At 35.2% G+C, this 27,574-nt stretch overlaps 1 protein-coding gene across 3 annotated transcripts in view; it reads left to right on the forward strand.

The window, feature by feature from the left end:
* Positions 1 to 27,574, forward strand: part of CDH19 (cadherin 19) — a 93,824-nt gene that overhangs the window by 53,675 nt on the left and 12,575 nt on the right. For 2 of the 3 annotated variants that reach the window (XM_062570073.1, XM_062570075.1), the window contains 3 exons: positions 2,457 to 2,574; positions 4,031 to 4,282; positions 8,495 to 9,456. In XM_062570073.1, coding sequence (XP_062426057.1) covers positions 2,457 to 2,574; positions 4,031 to 4,282; positions 8,495 to 8,985 — 861 coding nt within the window. In that variant the 3' untranslated portion in view covers positions 8,986 to 9,456. Of the gene's footprint in view, positions 1 to 2,456; positions 2,575 to 4,030; positions 4,283 to 8,494; positions 9,457 to 27,574 lie in introns of those variants that run through there. The other variant, XM_062570076.1, reaches the window with a different exon arrangement.

Below are 27,574 nucleotides of genomic sequence, written 5' to 3' on the forward strand. Positions count from 1 at the left end.
ATTGATTTGATTCAGATATAGCTAAAATTTATGGAGGAAAATGATAGGCTCCTAAATTTTTTTCCCAAAGTTATACTTAATACTTGGTTAAATAACCATTAATCAGAATGAAAAATGGGAGTTTAAAAATCACATCTAAAGCTAGCACATTTTTTGTTAGTTGCAGTAAGAAAGGAAATTTGGAATTCCTATAATTCTTACTTCAAAATCAGGGTCTTAGCAAGCTACATCCTTACCTAAACAGGGGAAAAACGATTGTATGATTAATTAATCCAGTAACTATAAGACTTCTTATATTCCTCATAATGACTTCAAATAATGGACAACATCTTTTGCGAAAAAAAAAAAAATTGAAACAGTCTGTTCAAACCCTTTTTCCACCCATAGAAATTTCCTTGAAATTCACTTTACTTTTCAAATAGAAAGAGACACCACTGAAATCATAAACAGACAGAAACTTGGTTTTGATTTTAAGATATTTCTAGGACTGGTGAAGAAATAGTCTGCTAAGCAGAGGTACCTGACCAAGCTCTGAATAAGTCAACTCAGGTATCCCATTAGTATGGCAGAGCTAAATTATTGGGGTTCTCTTCCCTGCTTCAGAAGCTGAACTAAGAATAACAGTATATTAGATGTGACTAAGACATCCGTATTACTGTACAGTATTGCTGTATTAACCTATATATTGAGTTCATTGCCTTCATTACCCTGAACTGTAGGGACGAACACATATCATACAAAGATTTTTTTCAACAGTAAACATGAAGTCACCAGAAAATCCTCAGCAAAGACCAGTGAAGTCTTTTTAATTTGTTGGGGTATATAGCAGAATAACATCAGGAAAATGTGCTACTTGTTCCTGTTTTAGACTGGATATATAGAGTTTCAGTCTCTACTGCTGTTGATATTTAACATATTCTAGGAAATATATTCCATAAAAAAATAAAAATTATGATTTACTCTCAAGATAGTATTAGGAATCAGTTATTACTCTACTCTGATTTCTTGACCCTTGTGCCTATACTTATGTATTTTCATCACCTTAGTGATTTTTTTTTTTTCACTGAGGAAAGAGAAAACTTTTTCTCAAGAAGTTTTGTTCTTTGTACACTGTTACCAGGTACATCACTGAGCAATCACTCATCTAATTAGTGACAATAAGAAAAATCTTCATATTCCCATGGAGTCAAAATATAGATTTGGAATAAATTTCATGTATAAAAAAGGACAAAGTACAAATGCTTCTATGGTATGTGCCACATTTTTCACTCTGCTGTGATGACTTCATCAAACTCAACTTATTTGAAAAGAGAAAGAATGTGTGCTGAAATCTTAGATTTTGAACTGAAAAATGGTTTAATCAGGAGAGAGTTTTCAAAGACACAGGTTGAAGGCTGGTGTCAGCTTCCACTGTCTTTGCTTCTAAAATGGTCCTTGTGGTATTCAGGTACTTTCTGGATGAGAGGTGTTAAGACTTGAAATCTCCTGAGTACAATTATCTACAAAGTATGGGGTTACTGACAAAAAAAAGAACTTGATGTAATGGATTTTATCATTTCTGAATTTTGTTGGGCTTGCATCAGGTTGCTTTCCTCCTGATTGGTGAGGATCTTTTCTGGCTATATGCTGTGATGCTTGAGTCACTGCATATTCACTGATAAAAGTGACAAATATTAGCTCTTTGTAACCAGAAATATTACTAATTGTATTAACTAGAATGTGGTTGTTTATTTGCAAAGATAAAAGACATTCTTCTTAATGCTATAATGTTAATCTTGATTTTCATCTTACAGATGGCAATCAGGTTTGACATATTTGTAAGAGAAAGTTTTTTTGTCTTCTTGAGGAAAAAAAAAATATTACCAAGAAATTCCATAATCAGTATGTTATGATTTCCAGAATTAACAATTCAGCACATGAGCTTTTCATCATATCTCACTTACTGCAATTGCAATATATAAGCTGAATGATGTCTATGTATTTTGCAGACCAGAAGGAAATGGACATAGCATAGAGGGATTTGTTCAAAAGTAGAATAATATACTTTCACCTTTTTTAAAAAAAGGGCAAATACTGTGTATGTGTGTGTATATCTATATACGTGTGTATGTGTGTATGTATGTATATTTTAATGGAAACGTTTTTTATCCCTTGTCTTTTGATCGAGGAAATCTTTCATATTTTCTTAAAGTTTTAATGCTTACCTCTCTCAAGATGAAAAATCAAAACAGCATATTTGCAGAACAATTTAATACATATGAGAACATCAGCAAATCTCAATGAGACTTGTTTGGGTATGGCACGTGTACATTTATGAGTGCATACAGCATGCATACATATTCACAGATTCCATCTCCAGAATCAATAGTTTACTATAACATAGTATGCCTTTTTATTGTTTTAAGAACAAGTAAATACTTTTATTCTTAAATAATTCTGTTTATCTGTGTTTTCAGCTAATTCAGAACATCAGTGCAGTGGATAAAGATGATTCAGCAGAAGGTCACCATTTTTTCTTCTCCTTGGCTCAGGAGGCCACAAACAACTCACATTTTACTGTCAAAGATAATCAAGGTAGTGTCACTCATATAAGCTCTTTAAGACCTTCCTAATGAGAGTCATGCTTCTAATGGTCCTAGAGTCATCAATTTTATTTAAAAAAAAAAAGTATAGAAAATTTTGGTGTAAGATATGAGCACATTATGAGACACATTTCACAACAATAATACAATAATCCTAAAGAGGTTGGAATAGGTTATGAAACTGAGTTTTTGTTTTATGCTCTTCTATTAAAAAAAATAGCAAAACCCAGTTTTATTTCAAAGAAGAAAAGAATATTAAGATTAAAAATACACTAGGATTCCTTAATCATTGTATTTTTAATGTAGGATGTGGATATATAAACTTTCTTGTTAAAATCATTGGTCTTTCTAAGAAAAAAGATTGACAGAAACAGAAAATTGCTGTTAATGCAAGTGTGTTACATTTTTACTACAGCAAAACCAAAATTCTAAACAAATACTCTAAACAAGTACAGAAGAGTGTAATCTTATTTCCTCATACAGTTTAAATCATGTATTTTATCTGAAAATTGCTCTCTTTAACATGACTAAGAAACCGAGATGGACTTAAATGTGAGGGAGTTAACTTTGGTAGACTGTTTGAATAAACATACGTTATAGATAATTGTAGAAATATTTTTTCTATGTACATCCATGCAATAATTCTTCCTGCCATGATTAAAAATCCCAACATGTAAATATTTATGTTTTATTAATATTTTTCTTCTTTTGTATATGTTTTCTTCTTTCTATATGTTTCTTTTCTTCTTTTCATTACACACAGATTTAAGCAGGGATAATTTAGCTTGTTGGAGAAATAAATCTTAGACAAGTTTCAAATTTGAATTAGTTGATATGTAGCAGAAGGTGAATATTTGCTGCTTAACAGGTTTCATATAGAGTTAATTTCTGAATACTAATAGTTAAATACAAAGCAAAACAAGAGCCTCTAGCAACGTTTCCCTGGCTTAAGCAGTAGCTAGCTCTAGTTTTAAGTCAGGGAATGAACAAATGGCTATTTTAATGCACTCTTTTCTTGCTTTCTCTCCTTTGCCATCTGCCTTCTCTCTGTACTGTCAGACAGTTTTGGAGCCTTTTGATTGGTAAACTGTCTATGACTCATCTATGAACTGCAGGACTCATAGCAACTGGTTACATGGAACCATTTTAAGAATGTAGTCTGAGCAGGTGTTAAGATACTGAATGAGTTGGGTTTTTTTCCTTATCTTTGAACATTAAAAAAAAAGAGCTCCTATTGCCCCTCAAATATATCTGTTAAAATAAATACATTTGTTCAGGGTTGACACTAAAATAACACTTATCAGCACCCGGCTTAACTCTCTTACCTTTTCTAATCTGTAATTTTCCACAGTACTATTGTTTATAATAGTATGGTCAGATACTGCTGGATTTTATTGCTATTGTTAAAACGTGATGAATGTATATCATGCATATGATTTATCTTCTAGATAACACTGCTGGAATTTTCACAGCAAAAAATGGCTTCAGTAGACAAGAGCAGCTTTCTTTCTACTTGCCAATCTTAATTTTGGATAATGGAACCCCACCACTTACAAGCACAAACACTCTAACTATCACTGTCTGTGACTGTGACATTGAAGTTAGCATCTTCTTTTGTCGATATGGAGCTTTCATGTATTCCTTGGGTCTGAGTACAGAAGCTTTGGTTGCTGTTTTGGCTTGTGTACTAATTCTCCTAGGTAAGTAATAATAAGTGAAATAACTCTGTTTCCTTTTGCAGTAGGCTTGATTGTGTGGCAAAGGTGTTTCCTAGAGTAGAAGACTGGAAGTACTGTCCTATTGAGAAAAATCACAATAAGGCAAATGTTTCATTCTGCTTCTGTTTTCTTGACTGTAAGTTTCCTGCCCCCCCCCACCAGTTCTAAGGAAAAAAAAAAAAAGAAAAGAAAAAAGAAAGAAAGAAAAAAAAGAGAGAGAGAGAGAGAATTTTAATACAAGGCCCTAAAAGCCTAAAAGTTGACTTTAGCTGAGTTATGGTCCAGTCTATTCCTTTGGCAGTAGTAGTAATAAAGATCTGGAAAGCCAAAGGCTGTATTAGAATTAGATTAGTATGAGCAGAACCCTACTCATTCTCATTCTGCCTTAGGTATATCAAATGTAGAGCAAATAATAACATGCAGAGCAAAGTGATAAGAGAAAAAGTAAAAAAAAAAAAAAAAAAAAAAAAAAAAAAAAAAGAGTAATGATACTATCAGGAAGCAATACTAGCTCTAGAAATAAACACAGAGTTGCTCACTCAATAATGTAGCATCTCCAGACAGCCATTTCTTCAAGAGCGGAACACCACCTTTTTCCCCTCAGGAGACTCCAAATTAGCTTCAATTACATCTAGGAAGTTGTGGATGCAAGATGTGGGTTTGAGAGTTATCTAAATACATAAGAATAATTTATGAGGCAGCTTGTACCTCTGCAGAGAGAAGCCCCTGTCATAGGTAGCTGGTGAATGGCCACCCACAAAAGCAGTCCCACCATCCAAGGTCCTGCCCTGCACAGGACTAGGGCTGCCACAAGCCATAGTGGAGTGACACCAGCCAAAGAAATAGTCTTCTTACCAATGAACTGTGCAGCAATCCCTGCTATTTTCTTTCCAAAGTATGTGATAACACAAATCCATTATAATAGTTGGCATACTGCATTTCTAATCATGAGCCAAAGGTTAAATGCCTGTCCTCAAACTCCATGCCTGAATTAGAAAGGGTAAGGTATGCTAGTTTCTGAGACCAAGAATGAAGAAAGAGTGATGTGATTAGAAAACGGAATTTATGTTCCCAGCCAAGTAACTGAGTTTAGAGTTGGTCACTGATGGTGGCCTTTGGCCTGGAGGCCAGACTCAGTAAAGAAACACTGTTGTTTGTGTAGTAATATGGCATGTCCCTATTATGCCATATAATAGAACATGTCATAAAATGTTATTTCCAAAAATATCATCAAATAAGTGATGGGTCATGATATGGAAACAAATTTTTCTAATGGAAATAAAATATTTCAAACAAACAACTCCAAATTCAGAAAACATATAGAATCAGGATTTCACTAATTTAAAATGGCATAATATCAAATCATCATTATAAACTGAAGATCTAGCATAAGTTATATTTTTCTCTACTTTTAGAATTTTGTTGAAACAAAACAAACAAGAAAACTGCAATGTAATACCCAGTTATGTAATGTCAAGAAAGAAAGAAGTAATAGTAACAGAAACTACATTACTCTAAGAAATAAAATTTTCATGGATAATTATTCTCCCAATATATTTCTTAATGAGAGTGAATAAAATTAGCAACATTTTTTAAACTTCTCTATCACTGAAAGAATTACAAAGCAGTTTTTAAGTAAACCCTACTTTTTTTCCATGTAGGATATTGAGGAAAAGAACATTCTTTTATCTACCCTCATTATACAGTATGACCTCTACTAGTCTATAAATAACAGCATACAACACTAAGCATATCATCACTAACCACAGGAAAGCTGTGAGGCTTGAAAATGAAGGTTGGCAGTTCTATTCTGATGCTGTATTTTGATCTGTCATTGTAGCAATGCAAAAAGAAAGACAAGTCCAGCAAAGTTAATGGAATTATTTTGACTTTGTACCAATGAAAAAGGAAGACATGTTAAAGATCATATTCATTCTGTCTGCAAGCTTATGGTTTGATTTTCCTTAGTGTAAGGTATAGAATCTGGCTTTAATTATTTCCTGTTATTGCACCTTTGGCCCCCTGACTGAATCTCTTGGTGAGCACTCGTTGAAATTTCTCCCAGAATGGAACCCTATGGTTCCCACAAACCCTATGGTTCAGTCCCACAAACTCATTTGAGTTCTCCAGAAGCAACACCTTTATCAATTAACTGTAAATCAGAATCCTTATATAACTTTGAGCTATTGTGAGTAGGTGACAAGCAGAAAACTGCAGAAAAACAATGGCCTACAAAAAAATCATTTTTTTTATTAATTATTTATCCCTAAGAACACACTGAGTAGCTAACACAGGGATTCTATTCACAATAGAGTAGAAGAGTTCACAAAACAACAGAAGAGTAGCTCACAATTATTGTGTCTAAATAACAGTCCTCTTGGACAGACTCTAACTGTATCCTGGCTCCATATCAAAGTCTAGGAAACTACCATCTTCTGGTTTCCAACAGAGAAAACCAGAACATATGATTGAGATTTGTGGTTTCTAGACTGATCTGCAGTTCCAGAACCACCTTATCTGAACCTGAGTTTCCCTTGTCCCAGGCAACCTTCATTATTGGCACTCGAAAGCAGCTTTCCTGACTAATGTCACTGCATAATACCTTCCATTCAGTGTGAGTTTACAGGTGAGCTAGCATGCATTTCAAGGTTTTCTTTGCTTGCAGTAATACATCTAAGCCTGCTCACTTTGCTTTATGCCTGTAAGGGGGTGAGAATGAGGGACTATCACTGCATTGCCTAGGTCATCAACGGAAATATTCATCAAGGGCTTCATCACTACTTGCAGAGAGATCTTTTTTCCAGATGGAATTATCCCTTGGTGCTTTATGAGCTAATGCATATCACAAAAGTCAAAGCAGAAATACAAACACACATATCAATTACAAACAGAAAGAAACAAATCTACCGCACTCCTCATATATATATATATATATATATATATATATATATATATATATATATATATATATATATTCAAAATGCATTAAATCACATAAAGTATTTTGGTGGTTATTTAAAATTAGATAATAAATGTTTTTTACATATTATGTTTTGTCACTTATGGTCTGAAATCCAAATGTTCATTTTTTCTTTTTTTCCTTTTAGTCAGTCATACTTATCATCATACTTGTTATTAGAAAAGTTCATCATGCCAAGGGTTTGGAGAACTGAAATTCCTCTTTCTATTTGTAACTGTAGCATAGTATTGTAGAAATACATTTTTTCAGTGTTGTCAAGTTTGGTGTTAATATCTCCTACTCACATGATACAGTATGTAATAAATATAGGAAAATAAAGTACTTTGGGTATCTAATCCCTATAAGTGAGGTGAAATCTAGTGGTAGTTTTGTTATGTTACATCCTGAGTAAAGAATTTTAGTTCACAATCTACTTATTTATTGAATAAGTATAATGAGATTGTAATAAATAGTGCAGTTAAATTTAGTTAAAAACTGAAATCATCAATTTCTGTGAATGTCATAGAGTACTTGGTTCACTCAGTTCAGAATGATATGAGCTAAGATTAAAAAAGAATAATGCTTCTAAATAGGGGGAAAAAAGAAAATAAGATTTCAAATAAGTAAGAAACAAGCTGCTCTGATTCATAGGTCTTGGTGGTAACTAGGCATTTCTACAATAACTCCTGAATTTAGTGAGTCTTCAAATATCAAAACCAATGTAATAGAAATAATTGAACCGCACCCTAAATAGTCTGTGTAACTCGGTTATTTCCTACCAGTTGAGGAGGATCTCTCTCTCACTCACTGTCTTTCATTTTTTATCTGCTCTTCCTGAGGCTTTCATCTGAGAAGAAGATGGGCAGAGGGAGACAGAGAGAGAGAAATTAAATTTTGAATTTTAGAATTGATATATTAGATGATAACGCAAAGCAGTTTCAAAAAGCGTAACCTGTGTTCCTATCGCTGCTTTAAACTCTCATTTGCCCAAAGAATGGCTCCATTTCATTCACCCATTTTATAAGTCCCTTCGTAACCATTTTACCATCACATACTATGTTCATCTCAAAACCATAAAATCCATAAAGATTAAAGCTCTATAAATCTGTGAAGATAGCTTCACTTTGCAGTAGCACTGATATTAAGACACATTACCACTTTTTAGGTGTTTCTGAGCCCATTCAGAGTCCCTGGTTCTGTTTACTTTTTCCTTTGTGTTTTTGCTTTCTTGCCAGTTTCCATTTTGGCAATTGTAGCCATAAGGCAGCAGCAGCAGAAGTCTCTGTTTTCGGAGAAAATAGAAGAGTTCAGGGAGAACATTGTCAGGTACGATGATGAAGGAGGTGGAGAGGAGGACACAGAAGCTTTCGATATTTCAGCACTGAGGACCCGTACTGTCATGAGGACGCACAGACCTCGAAAGAACATCACCACAGAAATCCACAGCCTCTACAGACAGTCTCTGCAGGTTGGCCCGGACAGTGCGGCGTTCAGGCAATTCATTTTAGAAAAGCTTGAAGAAGCCAATACCGATCCTAGTGCTCCTCCGTATGACTCACTTCAGACATATGCCTTTGAGGGGACCGGCTCTTTGGCTGGATCCCTCAGCTCTCTAGGCTCAAACGCATCAGATGCGGATCAGAATTATGAGTATCTTGCAGACTGGGGACCTCAATTTAAACAGCTTGCAAGCATGTATGCTTCCCATAGAAGTATGAGGGATTAGTTACTTTTTTGTTGTTGTTGTTGTTGTTGTTGTTTTAAGGGCTTAGCAACCAAAACCAACGCGGATTTTCAAACAGAGATCAGTCCACATTTAAGCACCAAAATAGCACTTTTTTCTTTTTTTTTTATTTCTCTAGAGACTGTTGGATGTGGAGATCATGACAGGGTTGTCATGAGCTGGGGAATGAACACTCCCTATTTCGAAAATCTGATCGTTATTTAGGTGCCTGAACACAAACTGTGCTTTGAAAATCTAGGCCAAGTTCTGCCTCCTGAAAATCTGGATGCTGCAAGTAGAACAAATAGGAGTAGAAGCCATAAATGAATATTGTAAATATTCTGTCATCTGTAAGCTTTAAACTGTTTCCAAAGTTAAGACAAACTTTTGCTATTGAATATATTAATTTAACCAAAGTTAAAACATGCATATTTGTATAATGCTTCATTATAAAATATACTTATGTGTAAAGGTAGACTCTAAACATTCTAAAACAATTGTCAGAAGGACTTACAGAATTATCTATTTATTTTTGTTAGAATGATAAAACTAAATGTTTTTTTTTCCTATTAATGTAAAAAAAAAAAAAGGACTTTTTATAACATCAGCAGGTACCTTCTACTATTTTTTTAATGAAACTATTTATAAGTGCCTAAAACCAATAATTAATTTAGCAACTACAATATACAAAAAGATTAGTTCAAGATAGAATCACTATTCAACTTAAATACTACAATCAACTACATTATATATTACAGTACTTACAACAAAATACTATCTACATCTGGGCATTTTTATTTTTATTAAGAGTTTAAAAATGACTGATTTACCAGCACAGATTTTTTTTATTATGGAGTATAAAATTAGCTGCAGTACCCAATTTTATTGAATAGTATTAAAGATCTTTAAAATGCTAAGCTGGTGAACATAAATCTTTATGTATAAGATTAGATAATAAGATAGTAAAATGCTTTAATGTTAACCCACTTCTTCAGAAAATGATGCCATCTTTCTGAAAGAGTCAAGTCAGTCTTCAAAATTAATTTTCCACTGTATTTTTCCAGAAAAATTCATAGTGAGTGTAAAGATATTTCAGAATATTTATTTAGTCTAACCTACACTGGTAGTCAGCAGCAATTTTGCATCTAAGTGTCATCAAATATATTCAACATGGACTGTCTGTAAAAAAGGGACCTGCATGGTTTTTATTCAACTTGCTTCTATCAGGTGCTTATTTTATACCATCTATATCATGTAATCAACTGAAATATTTCCACGGATGAAAATTGTCATCAAGATAATGAAATATATTTTCTTTTTTCTTTCTCCTAATAAGTCCTGAGGTAAGCGCTCCTATATATAATAGAGAGGTAGACAAAGCTTATACAAGATTAAAAAGGAACATAATGTACAAGCCTGTGATGTTTACTACAGGAAAAAAAAAAAAAAAAAAAAACATGGAGAAATTTGAAAATCAGGAGAGATTTCTAATGAGAAGTCTAGTAAGGGCAGAAACATTATTCATGATATTCATAAATGGAAAAATATTGGGGGTCATCTGACCAGGTGCAGATGAAGCAGCTTACGCTTCCTAAGGAAAAACTGTCTCTCACTAGTCTGATGCTCATCCGATATCCGATATGAGTGGGTACAAAATATCTCTAAAAGAAGTACAACAAAAAAGCTTTGCTTTAATGGCTTTAATGCTTGTATTCAGTGGCTCTCAAACAGATATGACAGTTCCTAGTTGAGACGGTATTGTGCATTTTAATCATTTCCTTCATGGAGAGGGATAGAGAAAGAGGCAGTAACCATGCATGCACTTGTGTGGGGATGGTGAGATTTTTAAGATTAAATTTCAAAACCCTGCACAAATCCTTTTCCACAAATGGTCCCAGTGGACGTAATTCCTCAGATTTTCAGTTTGTGTTTAGCACAAAAACCTCTGAACCTCTGTCAATACAGATATTCTGTATGTTTAGACGGGGAAATAGCCTCAAACACCTAAGCATGTTTACATTGGTATTATAATTCCCTCCATTCACTGTAAACAATTAATTTTAATGACAAATAACTTTCATAACCAACATATCTCATTGTTATACTGGTAACTTCTTATATAGAAGAGTCTACTGTGCTTATAAAATAATCTTTGGCTGAAAAGGCTTAAGACTGTGTTTGTACAGCAGGGACAAGGAGTATTTTGTTACAAGGAAGTTATTTCCAGTTGCTCCTGGGCCAGATCTTACTGGATTCCTAATATTCAAAGTAAAACTTATTGATTTATTTCTACATGTGAGAAAGGAAAGAAATCACTGAATGGACTGAGTAACTCCTAAAATGTTTGTGCATCTTTTGATATATTACAGTAGTATTACATATTACTGCACATAATTTAGCTCAATAACGACTGTAGAAAGGCTTTATGGAAGTTTCTGCTTATTTAAAGAAGGAAAACATTCTGAGGAAGCCAAAGGTGAACTATGATCATACATTCCGCTTTTTTTTTTTTTTTTTTTTTTGTGAGTACTTCAGAAGGATGTTCCTATATATTTCTTTTTCTGTTACATAGTATGAGAAAGATTAAGAACTGAGAAATACATGACAAGAGGTTTTCTTTTTTGGTGCTAGCTCACAGGGGCTTAGAGTGTTATTAGTTTTAGAATTTAAAGTCAAGAAAATTAAGACTATTCATATTTTAATAAATGTTAAAAATACAGCTTTTCAAAGTAAAAAAGAAAAGACAAAAGGAATGTGATCAGTAATAGTAGATCATAATTTTATACTACTGACATATACTACTGTTCACCTAAAATAAAATGGTTTAATTTGATTTTAATTTTGCATATCAGAATACTGTTTTTTATTGTCATAACACTGGAAAGCTTTCCTAGTTGCCTCTGAGGATAAACTTGGTCTTTAATTCACATAATTTTCCTACTGTCTTTTCTTAAAGATACTGTCATTATACTCCTAGCTTTACTTTCAAAATTTGCATTGGAAATGTGGTTGTTTCAATACTCATTCTTAACTGTATGGAGTAATCCTGTCAGATGAGAGTAAAATATTTCTGAAAAGACAGTGTACATTTTATGCTTCAAAGTCAGTTTTAATGTACGCTTTCTGAGGAGTAAAAGTTGAAGATTATGTGATTTTACATACTGGAAAAGAACGCATTTTACCTTTGATCCAGAATATGAATGAATAGTGATGGCATGGAAAAAGAAAAAAAAAGAAAAAAACATACAGTAACTATTAACAAAGTCTGGAAGATTTCCCTACAAGAAAAAACATAAACCTATATTTTATAAAGAAAAATATAGTGGATTTGAGCTTATAAAAAGTTGAAACATTTTACAACAGGAATCTGCATCCCCTCGTTCATTTATAAAAGAAAAAAAAACGGCACATCACACTACGTCAGCCTTATGTCTCATACACACAGATTCCAAAGAACAGTAAGATTTACCTACAGCACACACAGGAACAAAACACATACATGCAGAGAGGTCACTTATCTGTAAGGTCAGTATGAAACCCTCCCCTCGCAGCAGACTATAACATTAATTTGAAATATGCCGAAGGTTCAAGAGCATGCTTGCCTGCAATAGTACTAAGAACAAATGTTAATAAATAAAATTAAGAACCATCACTACCTCAAAAATCTCCAATAGCAGAGATCAGGAATGGATATCAATGGCTACTAATACTGAAACATTTTAATTGTCATTTAGGTAATGCTTTAATAATATTTAAGTCTGTAATCTAATGATGTTGCATGTGTGGATTCAAATAGGACTGGTTTATAGAGGAACGCTGGTATGTACACAAATAGAAGGATACTACAGAAATTATCTGAATGAAACTTAAAGAGATACAAATCTACCTATACAAATATGATGCACTCTTCTGATGTTATTATAGTAAGTTTATCTCTGTTACTACAAAATTCACAGATTTCACAGCTGTTCTCATCCAACTTTAGTCATCTAAAAATTAATGCAAGTTACTACTCATCTATTCTGAACTGAATGTTTGGAATCACTGTCTGGAAGTGCCAGTGTCATTCAGTTGACTACAGTAGAAGCCTAGGTAACTAATTTAAAGTCAAAAACTATAATTTAGATTATTCAAGATGAGATGAATCCTCTCCTCCATATCCTGTGTTCCCTTTTGCTGCTCTCTCGCCTGTCCTAAAAATTTGGGGCAGGATGGATGCTTTGTGGGGCTGAAAAATGGGCACAACATCTTTTCGTGATCAGCTTATACTTGACAGATGTTCAACAATGAGGGACTCCTGGGGACAAGTCTCCTTCATGTCACTGAGAACTGGAGTTCTCTAGTTCTGATCCACTGATCAACCTCTCCTAAAATTTCACCTACTTTCCTTATCCTGAGAGGGATGTAAGGATTTTGCTTTGTCTTCATACATTCACATATGGCTGGCATCATTTTTAGCAATTTAACAAATATTTTTCTCTGAGAGTAGTATCTGGCAACCTTGAGTGATTAGTATTGCATTTTTATATTCTACTAGCAGCTAAAGGTTTCACAGTCAGCTCCCCATGGAGGTAGCTATTTTGCAATCATAAATTTCAGGAAATGCAGAGAAAGAGACCTGAAATCAAGGCCAAGAGAGGTCAAATGATTCATGTAGCTGGTGTGCTCTGAAGCTGGAAACAAGATGTAGGTCCTGAAATATTCAGTCTACTGTCCAGCTCCGTAGACTACATGTTTTAGTTAATTTTCACAGCTCTGCTTGTGCTTCCTTGATGTATCTGAATAGTCATTTTAAATAAAAATGCTACATTCACCTAAGCTGGCCTGTTCTGGTTTTGTAGGTTACCTTGAATAACACGCCCACAGTCATTGTCAAATGTGAAAATAATGAAACTGCTAGTTTCTTGTTTATGATGTTTCTCCCCATCCTCAGGAGCTAGACCAGGAAGACTGGTGGGGTTTTTTGTTTGTTTAAGAAGTGCAAGCTAAAGACACAGCTCAGGGAGAAGGCTCCATAAAAAAGAACCTTCTGCACATGCTAGAGTATACCATCCTCTCCCTTATATAACACTTATCTAGATCCACCTTGACCCTGCTGTGCCTTAAAAGGAACAGAAATTTCTAGCAAATGTAATCTCATAGAATTCCTGCTCATGAGAACCTTATAAAGGGCATTCTATGACTAAGGCTGAACAAGTAATTGTGGAGAAGCAAAATGAAAAGAGATAAAGGGAAGAGTGCTGAAGTGCTTATGACATCCCCCGTTAAATATTACCAACTAGTTCCATCCAAGTTGCATAGTATGTTACTTAAAACCCCTTCAATTTGTTACAAACAAAATCTTTTTATAGGAAAGGAAAACATACTTGTATCAAAGGCAAAAATTTATTGTTAGTCTGAATAAAGTTATTATTATTAGTCCAGTTACAGTGATACTGATACAAGTTCAAATTGCAAACAGTTGAAATGACATATACTCAGACTTCATATTCCTTTTCTTTGGTGCCACAAGTCATCAGCATTGCTGGTCTTTTACCAGCAAGAATATAATACTCATGCTGATTGTGGCTTCTTCTTTGTGTCAAGAGCTCCATAGGGGCATTTTTATATGATCACTAACATACTCTGTACCTTGATCTTTCTTCATTGGTTTGTAAGTCTGAAAGTGCTGTGTATGATGTATGTAACATGTTGCATACTTCATATTTGTCATGCTGCCCCCAACGGAAATTATCTAATGATGAGGTGACTATTATGATAAAACAAAGTAAAACAGATCTCAAGTCAGACCAAGACAAGTCCATACAGTAACAATACAGGTCTCAGGACCTGTCAGCTAATTCAACACCAAGTCTGTGCCAGTTACAAGCTGTTTCATCTTCATAGTTACTGGGCTAGAAGGCACTCTGCTCCTTGGAAGGTTTTCAAAGAGAAATCACTGTCAGGAACCAAGTAACCTCATTCTGCAATTTCAAGTATTTCTAAAAGAGTGATCAGCTCTGAAAGGAGAGGTTAATCTTGGCATTTCTGTTGTTCTGTATTAGCAGGGGCAAAGTAACAAACATTGGAAGCAAAGTGATTTGCACAGATTTGCTAGAAGTATGTATATATCCTTGGTATTCCATCACAATAGATTTGCAATTTGAAATTCCTACCTGTTCACCATACGTTTTAGTTTACAGATCCTTGCCCCTAGCTGAAGATTTTCTCGGTTTTCTGCTCTATGAGTACCCCTTTATGTTAAAGGGTTCAGAGTGTTTCAAATAAATTAAAAATTGAAGCCTACTTATTTATTTATTTTTTTTTAGAAGCAGTTTGCAATAGGAGGGAGGAGGGTATGGCACAATAAGGATCTGAGTAGTATTAGATAGCAAATCTTTCAAAAAAAGATCCACAAAGTGAACGCTTCTACCACAATGTTGCAAAACTTTTGGAACTCAAAAATGGATTCAGAAACAGCATTTGTAGCATGGGTACTCAAATTTCAGAGACAGGAGAAATTCATAGAAAAAAAAATCTATTTAGTGCTTTCTTGTTTTCTTTTTCTGATGTCTAGGAAGAGAATATCATAATGTAAATCATTGTGAGGGCAATTTGTGCCAAATGCATAAAATATCTGCTTTAGCAGACTACTGCAGAGTTCCACTTCGTCCCTTGGAGATGCAGCAGGTCCTTGCAGGCTACTGATAATGTTAATAGCATAGTTTAGGCCTGAGTAGCAGGATAAATGAAAAGGAATACTTCCTGACACCTATTAAACTATCCAGTTTGTACTTCCTTTATCATTTTCTTTTGCAGTATCTGTGGCATAAGTCAACTACTCCAGAGATTTCTTGTAAAAGTCACAATTTTGGCTTCACTCCAGAGACCATACTGTAAAATCTTATCCACTTTTAGAGTTGCAGGTTACGCTCGCTTACTGATCTAGAAGAATTCTGTGTGCATTTTTTGGTTTGAGCATTTTCTTAATGTTCTCTTCTGTGCTCCAAACACGCATCCACCCCCACCCCCCCAAAAAAAATGCATACATACATACCCACACTTCCCCTTTGCAGGGCAAAATATACCACTATAAACAACAAAAAACTTTCTAGCTGCTCCTGAAACTTTTTCCATCAATGACCTGGATGAGGGGACAGAGTGCCTCCTCAGCAAGTTTGCAGATGCTACCAAGCTGGGAGGAGTGGCTGACACACCTGAGGGCTGTGCTGCCATTCAGAGAGACCTGGACAGGCTGGAGAGTTGGGCAGAGAGGAACCTCATGAGGTTCGACATGGGCAAGTGCAGAGCCCTGCACTTAGGGAAAAATAATCCTCAGCACAAGTTGGGGGCTGACCTGCATGAGAGCAGCTCTGCAGAGAAGGACCTGGGAGTGCTGCTGGATGACACATTGACCATGAGCCAGCAATGTGCCCTTGTGGCCAAGAAAGCCAATGGTCTCCTGGGGTGCATTGGGAAGACTGTTGCCAGCAGGTGGAGGGAGGTGATGCTGCCCCTCTACTCAGCCCTGGGGAGGCCTCATCTGGAGTCCTGTGTCCAGTTCTGGGATCCCCACTACAAAAGAGACATGGAGCTACTGGAGAGAGTCCAGCGTAGGGCTACGAGGTTGATCAGAGGGCTGGAGTACCTGCCCTATGAGGAACGGCTGCGAGAGCTGGGCCTCTGCAGCCTGAGGAAGAGAAGACTGAGGGGGGATCTTATCAACGTATATAAGTATGTGAAAGGAGGGTGTCAAGGGAATGGGTCAAACTCTTTTCAGTTGTCCCATGTGACAGGACAAGAGGCAATGGGCAGAAATTGCAGCACAGGAAGTTCTGCCTGACTGTGAGTGGGAATTTCTTCCCTGTGAGAGTGATGGAGCCCTGGACCAGGTTGCCCAGAAAGGTTGTGGAGTCTCCTTCTCTGGAGATCTTCAAGGCCTGCCTGGACGCAATCCTGCCTAACATGCTGTAGGTGACCCTGCTTGAGCAGGGATGTTGGACTAGATGATCTCCAGAGGTCTCCTCCAACCTTACCGATTCCATGATCTTCTTTTCTTAGAGCAGCATATTATAGATCTTTTACTACATCTCTTAAGTTCATGATAAAGTTCTGGAAATCATTTTGTAGCTCTTAACAGGGACCTGATAGTGATAAAGATGCTTCTAAGGTAGAAAATATTTCTAACATTGTTATATACACTCATAGGAGCCTAGAATCACTGTTACAGGTGGTTCAACTGACCTCCAAATGCCTGTTTCTAATTCTTAGCATTTGAAATCATTTGACAGTTGAAGCCTGAGAATTTCTTTCAAAATGTTTAAGAATGGATGATCTTGTCTCTGGGAATTGCTTAAGGAAAAAATGACAAAATCTATATGATAATTCACACAAGAAGAGAAGGGGGGGGAGGGAAGTGACAAGAAGTCTCATTCATTCCCACAGTGTATTTTAGCCAGCCTAGCATCTGCTGGAGGTGCAGCACAGTGTGCTTTTACAGTATCAAGCAAAGCAGGAGGTTTCTAGCAAGTACATATCACAGCAGTTTGATGCATGTTTTGAATGGGCTGGATATGCTCTGCTGGCACCCACAACTAGTCAAGGATCAAACTACCCATGGAAAAACCTGTCTCTTATGACCTCATTAAAGGCTAATTGGTGCAGGAAGCAGAGCAGGCATGGCAGAAGGTCAGGTCAGCTGAATGGGGAACCCGTTTTACTTAAATGCAAAAGAGGAATATACAGAAGGTGGAAGCAGAAACAGACTACTTGTGAAGAACATAAAAATATTGTTTGGGCATACAAAAATGGCTTCTTTAAAGCCTCTTAGGAACCTATGGCTACGAACAACTTTGAGGAGAGAAGTTGAAAAATATTGATGTGGTTTGTACGGGTAGACTGTAATGCAAGTGAAAGAAGTCCTAGACAAAGGTATGGAAGACAACTTCAGTAAGTTCACATTGAATATCAAATTGGTAGAAGCACTCAATATGCTAAAAGGTAAGGCTGCCCTTAAGGGCCTCAAAAAGCTAGAGGAATGAGCTAACCAGCAGTTGTACTTCTGTGATAGGCTGAAACGATGAGAAATTATGACTCTGCAGGACTATTTGTAGGTGTTTTGATCTGACAGAGGTCACTTTCACTTGATCCTGAATCCAAATATACCAGAAGAGTCATGCATTACCTACTTGCAGATATGAAATATTCTTACAATTTAGAATCAGGCAGACTCTAACTTAAGGCTACCAGGGTCTAGTTAAAAGATAATAGCATAGTTATCTCCCCACTGAGCAGTTCTAGCCTCTCAGGCTTTCAACAGAGTACAAAGATAGGCATTCCAAGCACCCTAACCTCTTCAATAATCCCTTTCCTTGCAAGGATGGAAATGCTCAACTGAATAGAGTAAACTAGCAGTTCATTTCAGGCTAGTTCATTTTAGACTAGATTGTCTAAATAGGTCCTTTTGACTAAACTGCCTACATATGGTAGAATTAATTCATTAAGCTTAAAACAGTAAAAATACAGAATAATTGAGATACCACCACTTCTAAGCTTAAGGATGTAGCAGGTATTTGAGTATAGTTTCATACAGAAAATGGTACTCACTGTCATCTCTTTTGTTTAATTAACTCCAAAGGGAAAGCAGTGTTTTAGCCAATTTAACTTTAGGGATAACTTTTTCTAAATGTAATAGCTACATCCAGAAATACTCTAGCTAAGAGAAAGAAAAGGTACAGAATAAGTAGCACAACCATCTGCTTATCTGGAAAGCTGTTAGTACACTGATGAGCTCAAAAGATAGGCTTTTTTGTTTTTGATGATTTAAGAGGTGCAAACAACTTTCTTACCAACACCAGAATATGTATGTCAGTAGAGAAAGCATTAAAACCAACTAGGTTTTTTTGGATCACAGTTTGAAGCAATAAAGCATATTTGAGTTTCCTGACTTACTGGAAATATAATACTTCCTGACTTACAGGAAATATAATCCTTCCAGCCATTTTTCAGAAGCAGGCACACCCATAGGAAAGAGTCATATTGAACCCAGGTACATCTGAGGGTTGGACTAGATGATCTCCAGAAGTCTCTTCCAACCTTACCAGTTATATGCTTCTATGATTCTATGATCTGAAGGGTTTTTTTGTACACTCACCTTTTTACTATTATCTGTTTTAACAGCTGCAGTAGGGAAATCCCAACAGCCTGTACCTTAGAGAAAAATACAAGCAGGCAGGAAAGGAGGCACTTAAGATGAAAATTAAGTCACGCAAGCCACCTCACTTAACAAGAAGTAAAAACAAACAAACAACAAAAAACCTTTTTACAGATCTTAAAAAAAATCATTCATGTGTAAGATTTAGAGAGGAATCTGAGATACAAACACCAATTTTCTTTCCCTTGTGATTGTTTTAAAATGACATTATACCTCTGAACCATGGTCTGAGCTTTCAAAAAAAAATCATAAGGGATAACAACCTGAAGCATAGGAAAATACTACTTCCAGTAGAGCAACTATCTTCTTCAACCCCCTCTTCACTTCAAGTTAAGTTAATCTTTGAACAGAGATGCATTCCAGGCAACAGTCCAGATCAATCTGACATTATAGCCTTCAAATACTTTCTTATTCTGGTCTCAGATGCCTCTTTTTCACCCTGCCTGCTTCCTGATCCAAAAGCTAATTATACAATTTACAGCACATGTTCCAAATCCTTACCACCTGAAACTGATGTACAGAACCCCCAGTGCATACTTAACCCTGTCCTATACAGAAAAAAAAAAAAAAAAAAAAAAAAGAAGAGAAAAAATGTATCTACTGATTTTCTTTAAAAGTATTTATTTTTACTGAGACAGGATTGTCAGCTAGGAACAATCAATCATGTATAGTGTTAGAAACCATATTAGAACAGTCACTAAAATAATGTTATTATTGGGATATTTGAAATTTCTTAAAAAAGAAAAACTACAGAGCTGTTTACTAGTGATAATGTTTCAGGTAGGCTTGCTTAGACTAATTGAGGAGGAAAAAATCACTAAATAAAAATAGTGTTGGAAATTCTACAGATGCACATAGACTCATTAAGACTATCTGTATTTGTATGCTTTAACACAGCAGTTTTCTGGACTGGTATACTACAGTTCTGAAAGCCCAACATTTTTATTATATCAAGGCTATTCTTCATTGCTGGCCTAGATTAAAAATTTGTTGAGAATCTTAGCTGTTGTGATTCTACATTTCATTGAAAAACCTCAGAGTAAATGGTAAGATTATGTTCTTGATTTCCGAACATCATTCTAATATATCTTCATTGTTGCAGCATGTTTATGTGCCATGTGGAAAGCTTTCATCAGCTGAACTTATTTTGTAAAGTTATCGAAACGATGCAAATGACATATAGCTATATCTACCAGGTTTTTATTTTTCTGCTGATTGCAGAAAATAGTTTATCTATTTAAGCAGTGAATTTTTATTGCTCTACAAGAGACCTGAAGAGCACTACTTACTGAAAATTATTACACAAGCAGCTTCCACTAAATAGATGATTATATAGCTCCTTTCACACTCCTATATTAACTTGAATGCTGATTATTGTATTTCTTTTACATTTTCTATTTTTCTTCCTTTTTTTAAAAAAAAATAAAGATGGTTCATATGGGTTCAAGTCTTAGCATGTAAAGTGTAGATGTGCTACAGTAGGGTCTACTTTATATACTGCAGAGCTTATTGGTAGGAAAATCCTGATATCCAGGATTAGCTTCACACTGTGATTAACTTTTCAGTGGCAGCTGGATGGGATATTTAACTCTAGGTTTTAATAAGTTTATGTCCGTTATCAGTTAAACACTTTGGTTAGAAATACACTACTCTCACATAAAATGTCTTTATTCTATATCCTCTTCTTTTTTTTTCAGCTTCTAATAAACCAATTCTGCAAATAGTTCTTATTCTTTCTTAAAGGATAATTTCAAAATAGATTCACACAAAGCCCGTGAACTTCCATATTTCACAGTTGTTTTTTTCTCGAAGCGAAACTTCTACTGAATCTTACATAACTGTTAATGTAGCATTCACAAATCAGGACTATTTATGGTTTATACATATGGGCTCAGCTGAGGAAGATGAGGAGGGGAAGAGACAAATACTAAGTACCTGAAAGTTATCAAAGGTCCTTTCACAATTTTGGAAACTTATTTACTTTTATTGACCTGGGAACATTAGATAAATATGAATAATAGTGCTCAAAAAATGTTCACTAAAGGTTCACTTCTGAACCCCGGGATGACCAACCATCACCCAAAAGCAACCTGGGTATTTGATCTGTAAAAAGCGTCAGCTCTCTGGTTATGGATCAGCTAGATGTTTCTTTATTTATTTTCTATATGTGATAGGCTAAATTTAATGTTTTCAGGAGACATTCTTCCTGAAATGAGTATAGATCCATTGTAGAACTGAATGACTATTTTTCCAAGGCAGCTCCACCTGTAGTTATCAGAAATGCTCATCAATTCAGTTGGATTACAGATTATTGAAACTCACATCTTTTTTTTCCATCTGTCCTAGTTTAAATGCAACATATACCTGTCTCATAAGCTGTTTTTACCTCCTATTACTAAAATTATAGTTATAGTAAAGGTATTTATAAGAACCAACCATTAGCCTGGATGTCGATCCACACTCTTCAACAGCTGGAAATAATTTACTTTAATGCATATGTAGGTAATAAGGGCTTCTGTGCAAGGTTCCAGGAAGGCTTGGCAAGTTCATCAAAGATGCCAAAATGTGCTGTTAAGTGATACCTAATCCAGCACAAAGTGCTATTTAGTGTGCTCTCCTATAGGAGACACTATTCAGAAGGTAATAGAAGTGGGGTATAGATAAGAGGTGATTGTCTCCTGTCACCGTGACTATGTTTGTCTATATGTATGTGTATATATAGGTACACAAAAATAGATAGATGCAGTGTCATGTAATTTTTTTATCATTCCCTGAGCTGTCCAAATGCCAGCCAGCTGTAGTTTTAGAAAGTATGTTAACCTGAACTCAGCTCAGTTCTTTTTTGTAGGTTTAGAATCGTAACTGGCTTACATGTAGTTGCCCTGACATATCTATATCTGCCTGCCAATGCCTCTCTGCAGAGAGGAACTGTACCACTAGCCTAGCCCAGGCTTGTTCTGCTAGATAAAGAATGCTGTTAAAGGTCAAATTCAAAAGAGCAGCTTCTCAGGGGAAAAGACATTAGAATTTTGTGATTTAACCATTCTAACAGCATTCAATAGCACTGCAAATTGCAGAAGTGGGCCTTGCATTATAAATCACTTGTTTCTGCAAGTGGTGCTCTATTTTGTAATTAATTGGTCATGTAAGACTTATGGAAACTTGGGACCACATATTGTAGAAAACTATGGGAGAGTAGTACACTTCAAACAGGTGAAGAAAGAACAAAGGTTAGATTTTGCCTCTAAGCGATGTTCGTGTTGGGCAGACTATAGCCTGAAAACATTCACAGTATGAAATAAGCTTTAGATATTTTACTCTGCACAAAACATGGAAAGCCAGATAATTTACTACAGCTGTACGGATTCTTGTTTCATTTTGTTATTTTTTTATTGTTGCAAATAAAAAGAATGAAGAACGAGAGATCCCAGCTAATGGAGAAATGTTATTGCTGTTAATGAAGAGCTTTGAAATACCGTACAAATTGAGAAATCAAACAAAGAGATACATAAAAAGATGTCTAACGAAAAGAATGAAGGAACGATATGATGGAAAAAGAGAAAAGAATAAAAGAGGTCATGGACTGAGCTTCATTGTTTCTCCTCCACAGTGTGTCTCCTGCTGTTCCACAGCTGCAGTAACTTCTGTAGGAGAGCCAAAGGCCAGGGAATGGGAATCGTAAATGAAATAATCAGCTTCCTCCTAAGGGTGGCAGAGCTTAGAGTTGTAAGCAGTAGTGGTCTCATCCTTCTGGTTGGTGATGAGGTCAGAGCTCACAGAGAGTGCCCTGCTCTCCTCAGTGCACATGGCTGAGAGCAGACACGTGCTTCTGCAGCACCGGGGGGCACACGGAGCTAACCGGTTACCAGACTCGATCTAACAAGATGACAGGCTTCATAAACTATTGAAAGAAGTTGTTTGTGTAAGGGGCAAGGGAAGAAAACCCACTTTCTGCATGATGTTTGTTATGTTTCTACATCTGTACTCTACACAAAAAACCTTGGTGATGTTTTTGAGTACCACAACAGGGACACGTTTTTGACTATTTCTCAAAGACTAGATATGAGAAGAGATATGAGATTTGTGCTTTTTGTGTGTAGTGTTTTCCCGCCTCATATAGACAGTTAACTAGAGAACAAAAGCAGAGACTGTTCACCGTAGTGACCTCAGGCTGTCTGAAGATTATGCAGTTTTCAGAATAAACCTCACAGCCTATAGGATAGCTTTCCTGGCTGACAGCAGACTAGGCTTGACAATTGATATAAAAAAAATAACCTAGTGCTCAGACAGTCAAATTGTTAGCTCCAACTAAGACTACTGCAGTTTAAACTTCTCTAAAGCATGATGAGCTTTATCTGTACTGTCTGTGTAATGGGGAATACAAAATTCCAAAATATTCTAAAAATCCATGTAAGGCGACTCTGAGAAAGGATCCCACAGACCTGGAATTCTTTCGCCCTCACCGTGTTTTACAAAATGGTATATGAAGGGTCCAATGGGTCGATCAGGCTGCTTAGCTGATATCCCAGGGCAGATAGTTAGCAACAAGTAGGAATGACAAATTCTGTGTTTTTTTTTTTTTTTTGTTTCTTTTCTTTTCTTTTCTTTTCTTTTCTTTTCTTTTCTTTTCTTTTCTTTTCTTTTCTTTTCTTTTCTTTTCTTTTCTTTTCTTTTCTTTTCAGTATGTGACAGGATTGACATGATCCAGTATCACTGTTGATGGCAATCTCTCATTTACTTTCACTGAAATGACTCTTCTTTTTGTTCAAGGTCTTCTAAGTAGAGGTCTTTGGGGTGAGTTTTTTGCAGCTATTAGGTCACTTTCGTAGATATATATATCTTAATAATGAAAATTTGAGACTATACCATGACTTTCACATGAGTTTGTCAGGTATGACAGGATAACAATGTGAGGCCAGAGAGGAGTAAAACAGTCCTAGTCTGTCTTAACAGCTGTTGCGGTGTATTTCTTGTCCACTCAGTCTAAGCTTTCAAGCATTGACTTTGAAAGTATAATATTAAGTTCCTCCTTTATCACCGTCTCATCTTTTTGGCATGTTTTTATTGTGTTATATAACATCTATTTGTAAGAAGCACCTGTCAGAATACTTTTGTTTTCTTTTTAAAAAATAGATGAAACATTTAGACTTTAAAAAGTAATTTTTTTAATAAGAAATCATTGAAAGATCAAAAATTTCAAATTTAATACCTATCAACTAAATATTTTTGATATTTTTGTTTCTTTGGGAGAGGAGTAGAAAAACTGAAATGATAATGAAAACAGGAAAAGTTTAAAAAATGGAAAATCTTCCATGAAAACCGTAGTTTAAAATATAAAAATATATATATTGATTTATTTCCAGTTTTATGTGAGGTTTTTTTTTGCATTTCTTTTGTAGTTTTTTCTTTTCCCTACTCCACTAATTTTTTGTTTCAGTTCAGCAACATTTTCTATGATTTTCAGGTAGTCTAATTTTGCAACATTTTTCCTTACATTTCACTAATAATTTTGTCCACTTTTACCATTTCTTTGAATTAATTTTTTCAGAAGAATAACTACCTTGTACAGCACTGCTTATGACTCATGCTGTTTAACCACTGACTCACCCTGCCATATATAGCATGGAAAGGGAAATATCTAAATTATACCTAGTTCCTCCCAAGCCTCCTTTAATTAAGATAGATAATGTGCTAAAACACCTTAATTCTTTTCATCAGGTGTAGATATTGAAACTGATTATCATACTTCCAGGATTTTATTTTTCTTTTATTCATTATGTCCTACTGTAATTGTATGTCAGTGAATTGTATGCCAGTGACACAATGAAACTTCACGCAGGTAAACTTCTCAGGCTCCAGCAGAACATCAGAAACTGAGAACATTCTTGATCAGTTTTATTATCTGCAAAGTGGGCTAATAATATTTCATCTACATCTATTTGCCTTTGAGTTTATTTTTAATTGCCTCTGGATTAAAAGTATTCTCTAAATTACTTTTTGTTATTTTTATTATTGTGTTCCGACACGTCTATAGAACTGGAACAGCTTCAACGGTCTTAAATCAATTAATTTGTTAGACATTTAGACTCAAGAATATGTTCAAATACAACATAATATCACAAATTCGTTACATTCAGAATACATAGTTCTCTAGATGATAGCTCATTAAAATGTCATATTCAAAGCATAACAGAATTCTGGAGAATGATCTAGGATTTCAAAGAAAGAAAGAAAGTAATTAGCACTAAATTAGCATTCATAGAAAGGTCTATCCAGTCATTTATAAAGGCGTTGATTTCATAGACTAACTTCCAAATTCATGTTGGCAATAAATGGTTAGCACCAAATTCTAAACATGGAAACCAAGTAACATAACACTAATCTGCAGAGAAGATGAGCAATTTTGAGTAATTTATTTACAAATTTCAGATAATTAATTTGATGGAAAGCTTGTCAGTGTTCACTTTTCGAATCAAATACTGGCTTCTATTAAAATTGTCTATTTCAGAGTGTTTTATTTTTGCCTATGCACCATCAAAGATAATGAGAGCATAGAGATGTTTTTCTTCCCTGGCATACAATAGATAACATCTGACACTTGTAAGCAGTAGAAGCTATTACTTTAAAGGTATTCTCATTGGCATATCTAAGATTAAAATGTAATGGCTAATAGTTAAGTATCTGAGAAATACAATGCAGCATATTGTCTCCTCTCCTCCCTTTCATTTTTTGTGAATTTAAGTAGCTTTTAGATACAAATGTTATTTTCCAAATCAAAGGTTTTACTTACACTTGAACTTAAAAAGTAGCATTTTTTTTAAAAAAAATATATATTGTTTTCTGCTTGAATACCAACTGGAAAAAATTATCAACTAAATGTTTAGTACATGTGCTTTGGGATTTTTCAGAAGTCAGAAATCACATAGCTTTAACTTCACATGCCTGATGGTGTGTGTGTATTTATACATGAACGTATGTATGTCTATTTATATATGGCAGTTAGGACAAAAACAACAGAAAAAATAAAACAACCTTTAAAGTGAAGGACTGAATAAATCTGGTAGAGAAATCACTGAGAGAAAATGAATGTGGAACTCAACAATGCAAACTCTTGTCAGTGTTTAGTATCCTTAACACTCGAATTGTCATAAATGTCTTGAATTGCTTCTAATATCAATGAAAGATGCTGTGCCATCCAAAATTTGCTCTCTATGCCCTGCTGTTGCTAATACAACTAATTACACACAAAGTGAAAAAGCTAGTTATTTCCTCTCTTAAATGCATTTTTAATAATATATTTACCTCATTGACTGAAGGATTTCTGACTACTTTTCCTTCCTTTGTTCTTAATAACAAATGCATTTTAGAGAGGATACAGCTCTCCAGTAAAATTATAAAAAACTACTATTGCAAATAATTTAGTACAGTCGAGGAGATTATCAGATGAACTTCTCTTTCACCTATTTGCCTTTCCAAATTTACTCTTGTTTTCTACCACTAGGTCAGAATTTTAAGACTTGACGTTAGTATGTGATGAAGCTGAACGTAAATTTACAGTTTCTTCTTGAGTATATTTAGCATTTCCATGATATACTTTTGTCTAATCTTCTTTTAGACTTGTCTTCTCATTGCAGAGATGCTACTTTTCATACTTCCTATTCTTTGTGTTGTGATTAAAATAAAACATTTACATTATTCAGACTCTTCAAAACAGCAAGGGTTCAACCCTTTCAAAAACACTTCAGAACTTTACCAGAAGAGTCTGTAGGTCCCGTAGATTTTAGGATTAAAGGTGATTCATCTTTAGTTGTTAGTTAAAAAATGAATCCTGTTTGCGTGTCTCCAAAATGATGTAGGAGTTGGGAGCCAGCCTTCCTCGCACACAGATTGTGCGATGAACAGTGAGACAAGGAGCTATGGCAAAACTTCCACTGCGGCGTGCAGCCTGTGCGTCTGCGCCAGGCTGCCTGAAACTTAGAAGTGCAGACATGATCTGTAATGCACTGCACATGTATGTGTACATCTTCAGTGTCCTCAGCTATAAATGATGGCGTTTTCTGAAATCAACTTGGCAGCCAGATTCTAGTCTCCTAATAAGATTGTAAATCATAATAGTTCCATACTGATTGCAATCAGACAGGTACAACCAGACTGAAAAATAAGTCATTTTTGTTTTTTTATAAAATGACCTTATAGTGTTTTGCATTCTTTGTTTGGAAGCTTTCCCTAAGCCTGCCTCTGAAACTGGTTTCTGTACAGCCAGTCTGGATAAAGGTAAACCTGGGCTCACGACAATCTTGAAAGTAATATAGAATTTTCTTTCTGGGAAAAAAAGAAAAGAAAAAGTTCCATACATGAATATTTCAAAAATCTATGGAAGATTAAAAACAAAAGAGAGAT

This window comes from Rhea pennata, chromosome 2 (genome assembly GCF_028389875.1).
Source record: "Rhea pennata isolate bPtePen1 chromosome 2, bPtePen1.pri, whole genome shotgun sequence".
In the NCBI taxonomy this organism is placed as follows: domain Eukaryota; kingdom Metazoa; phylum Chordata; class Aves; order Rheiformes; family Rheidae; genus Rhea; species Rhea pennata.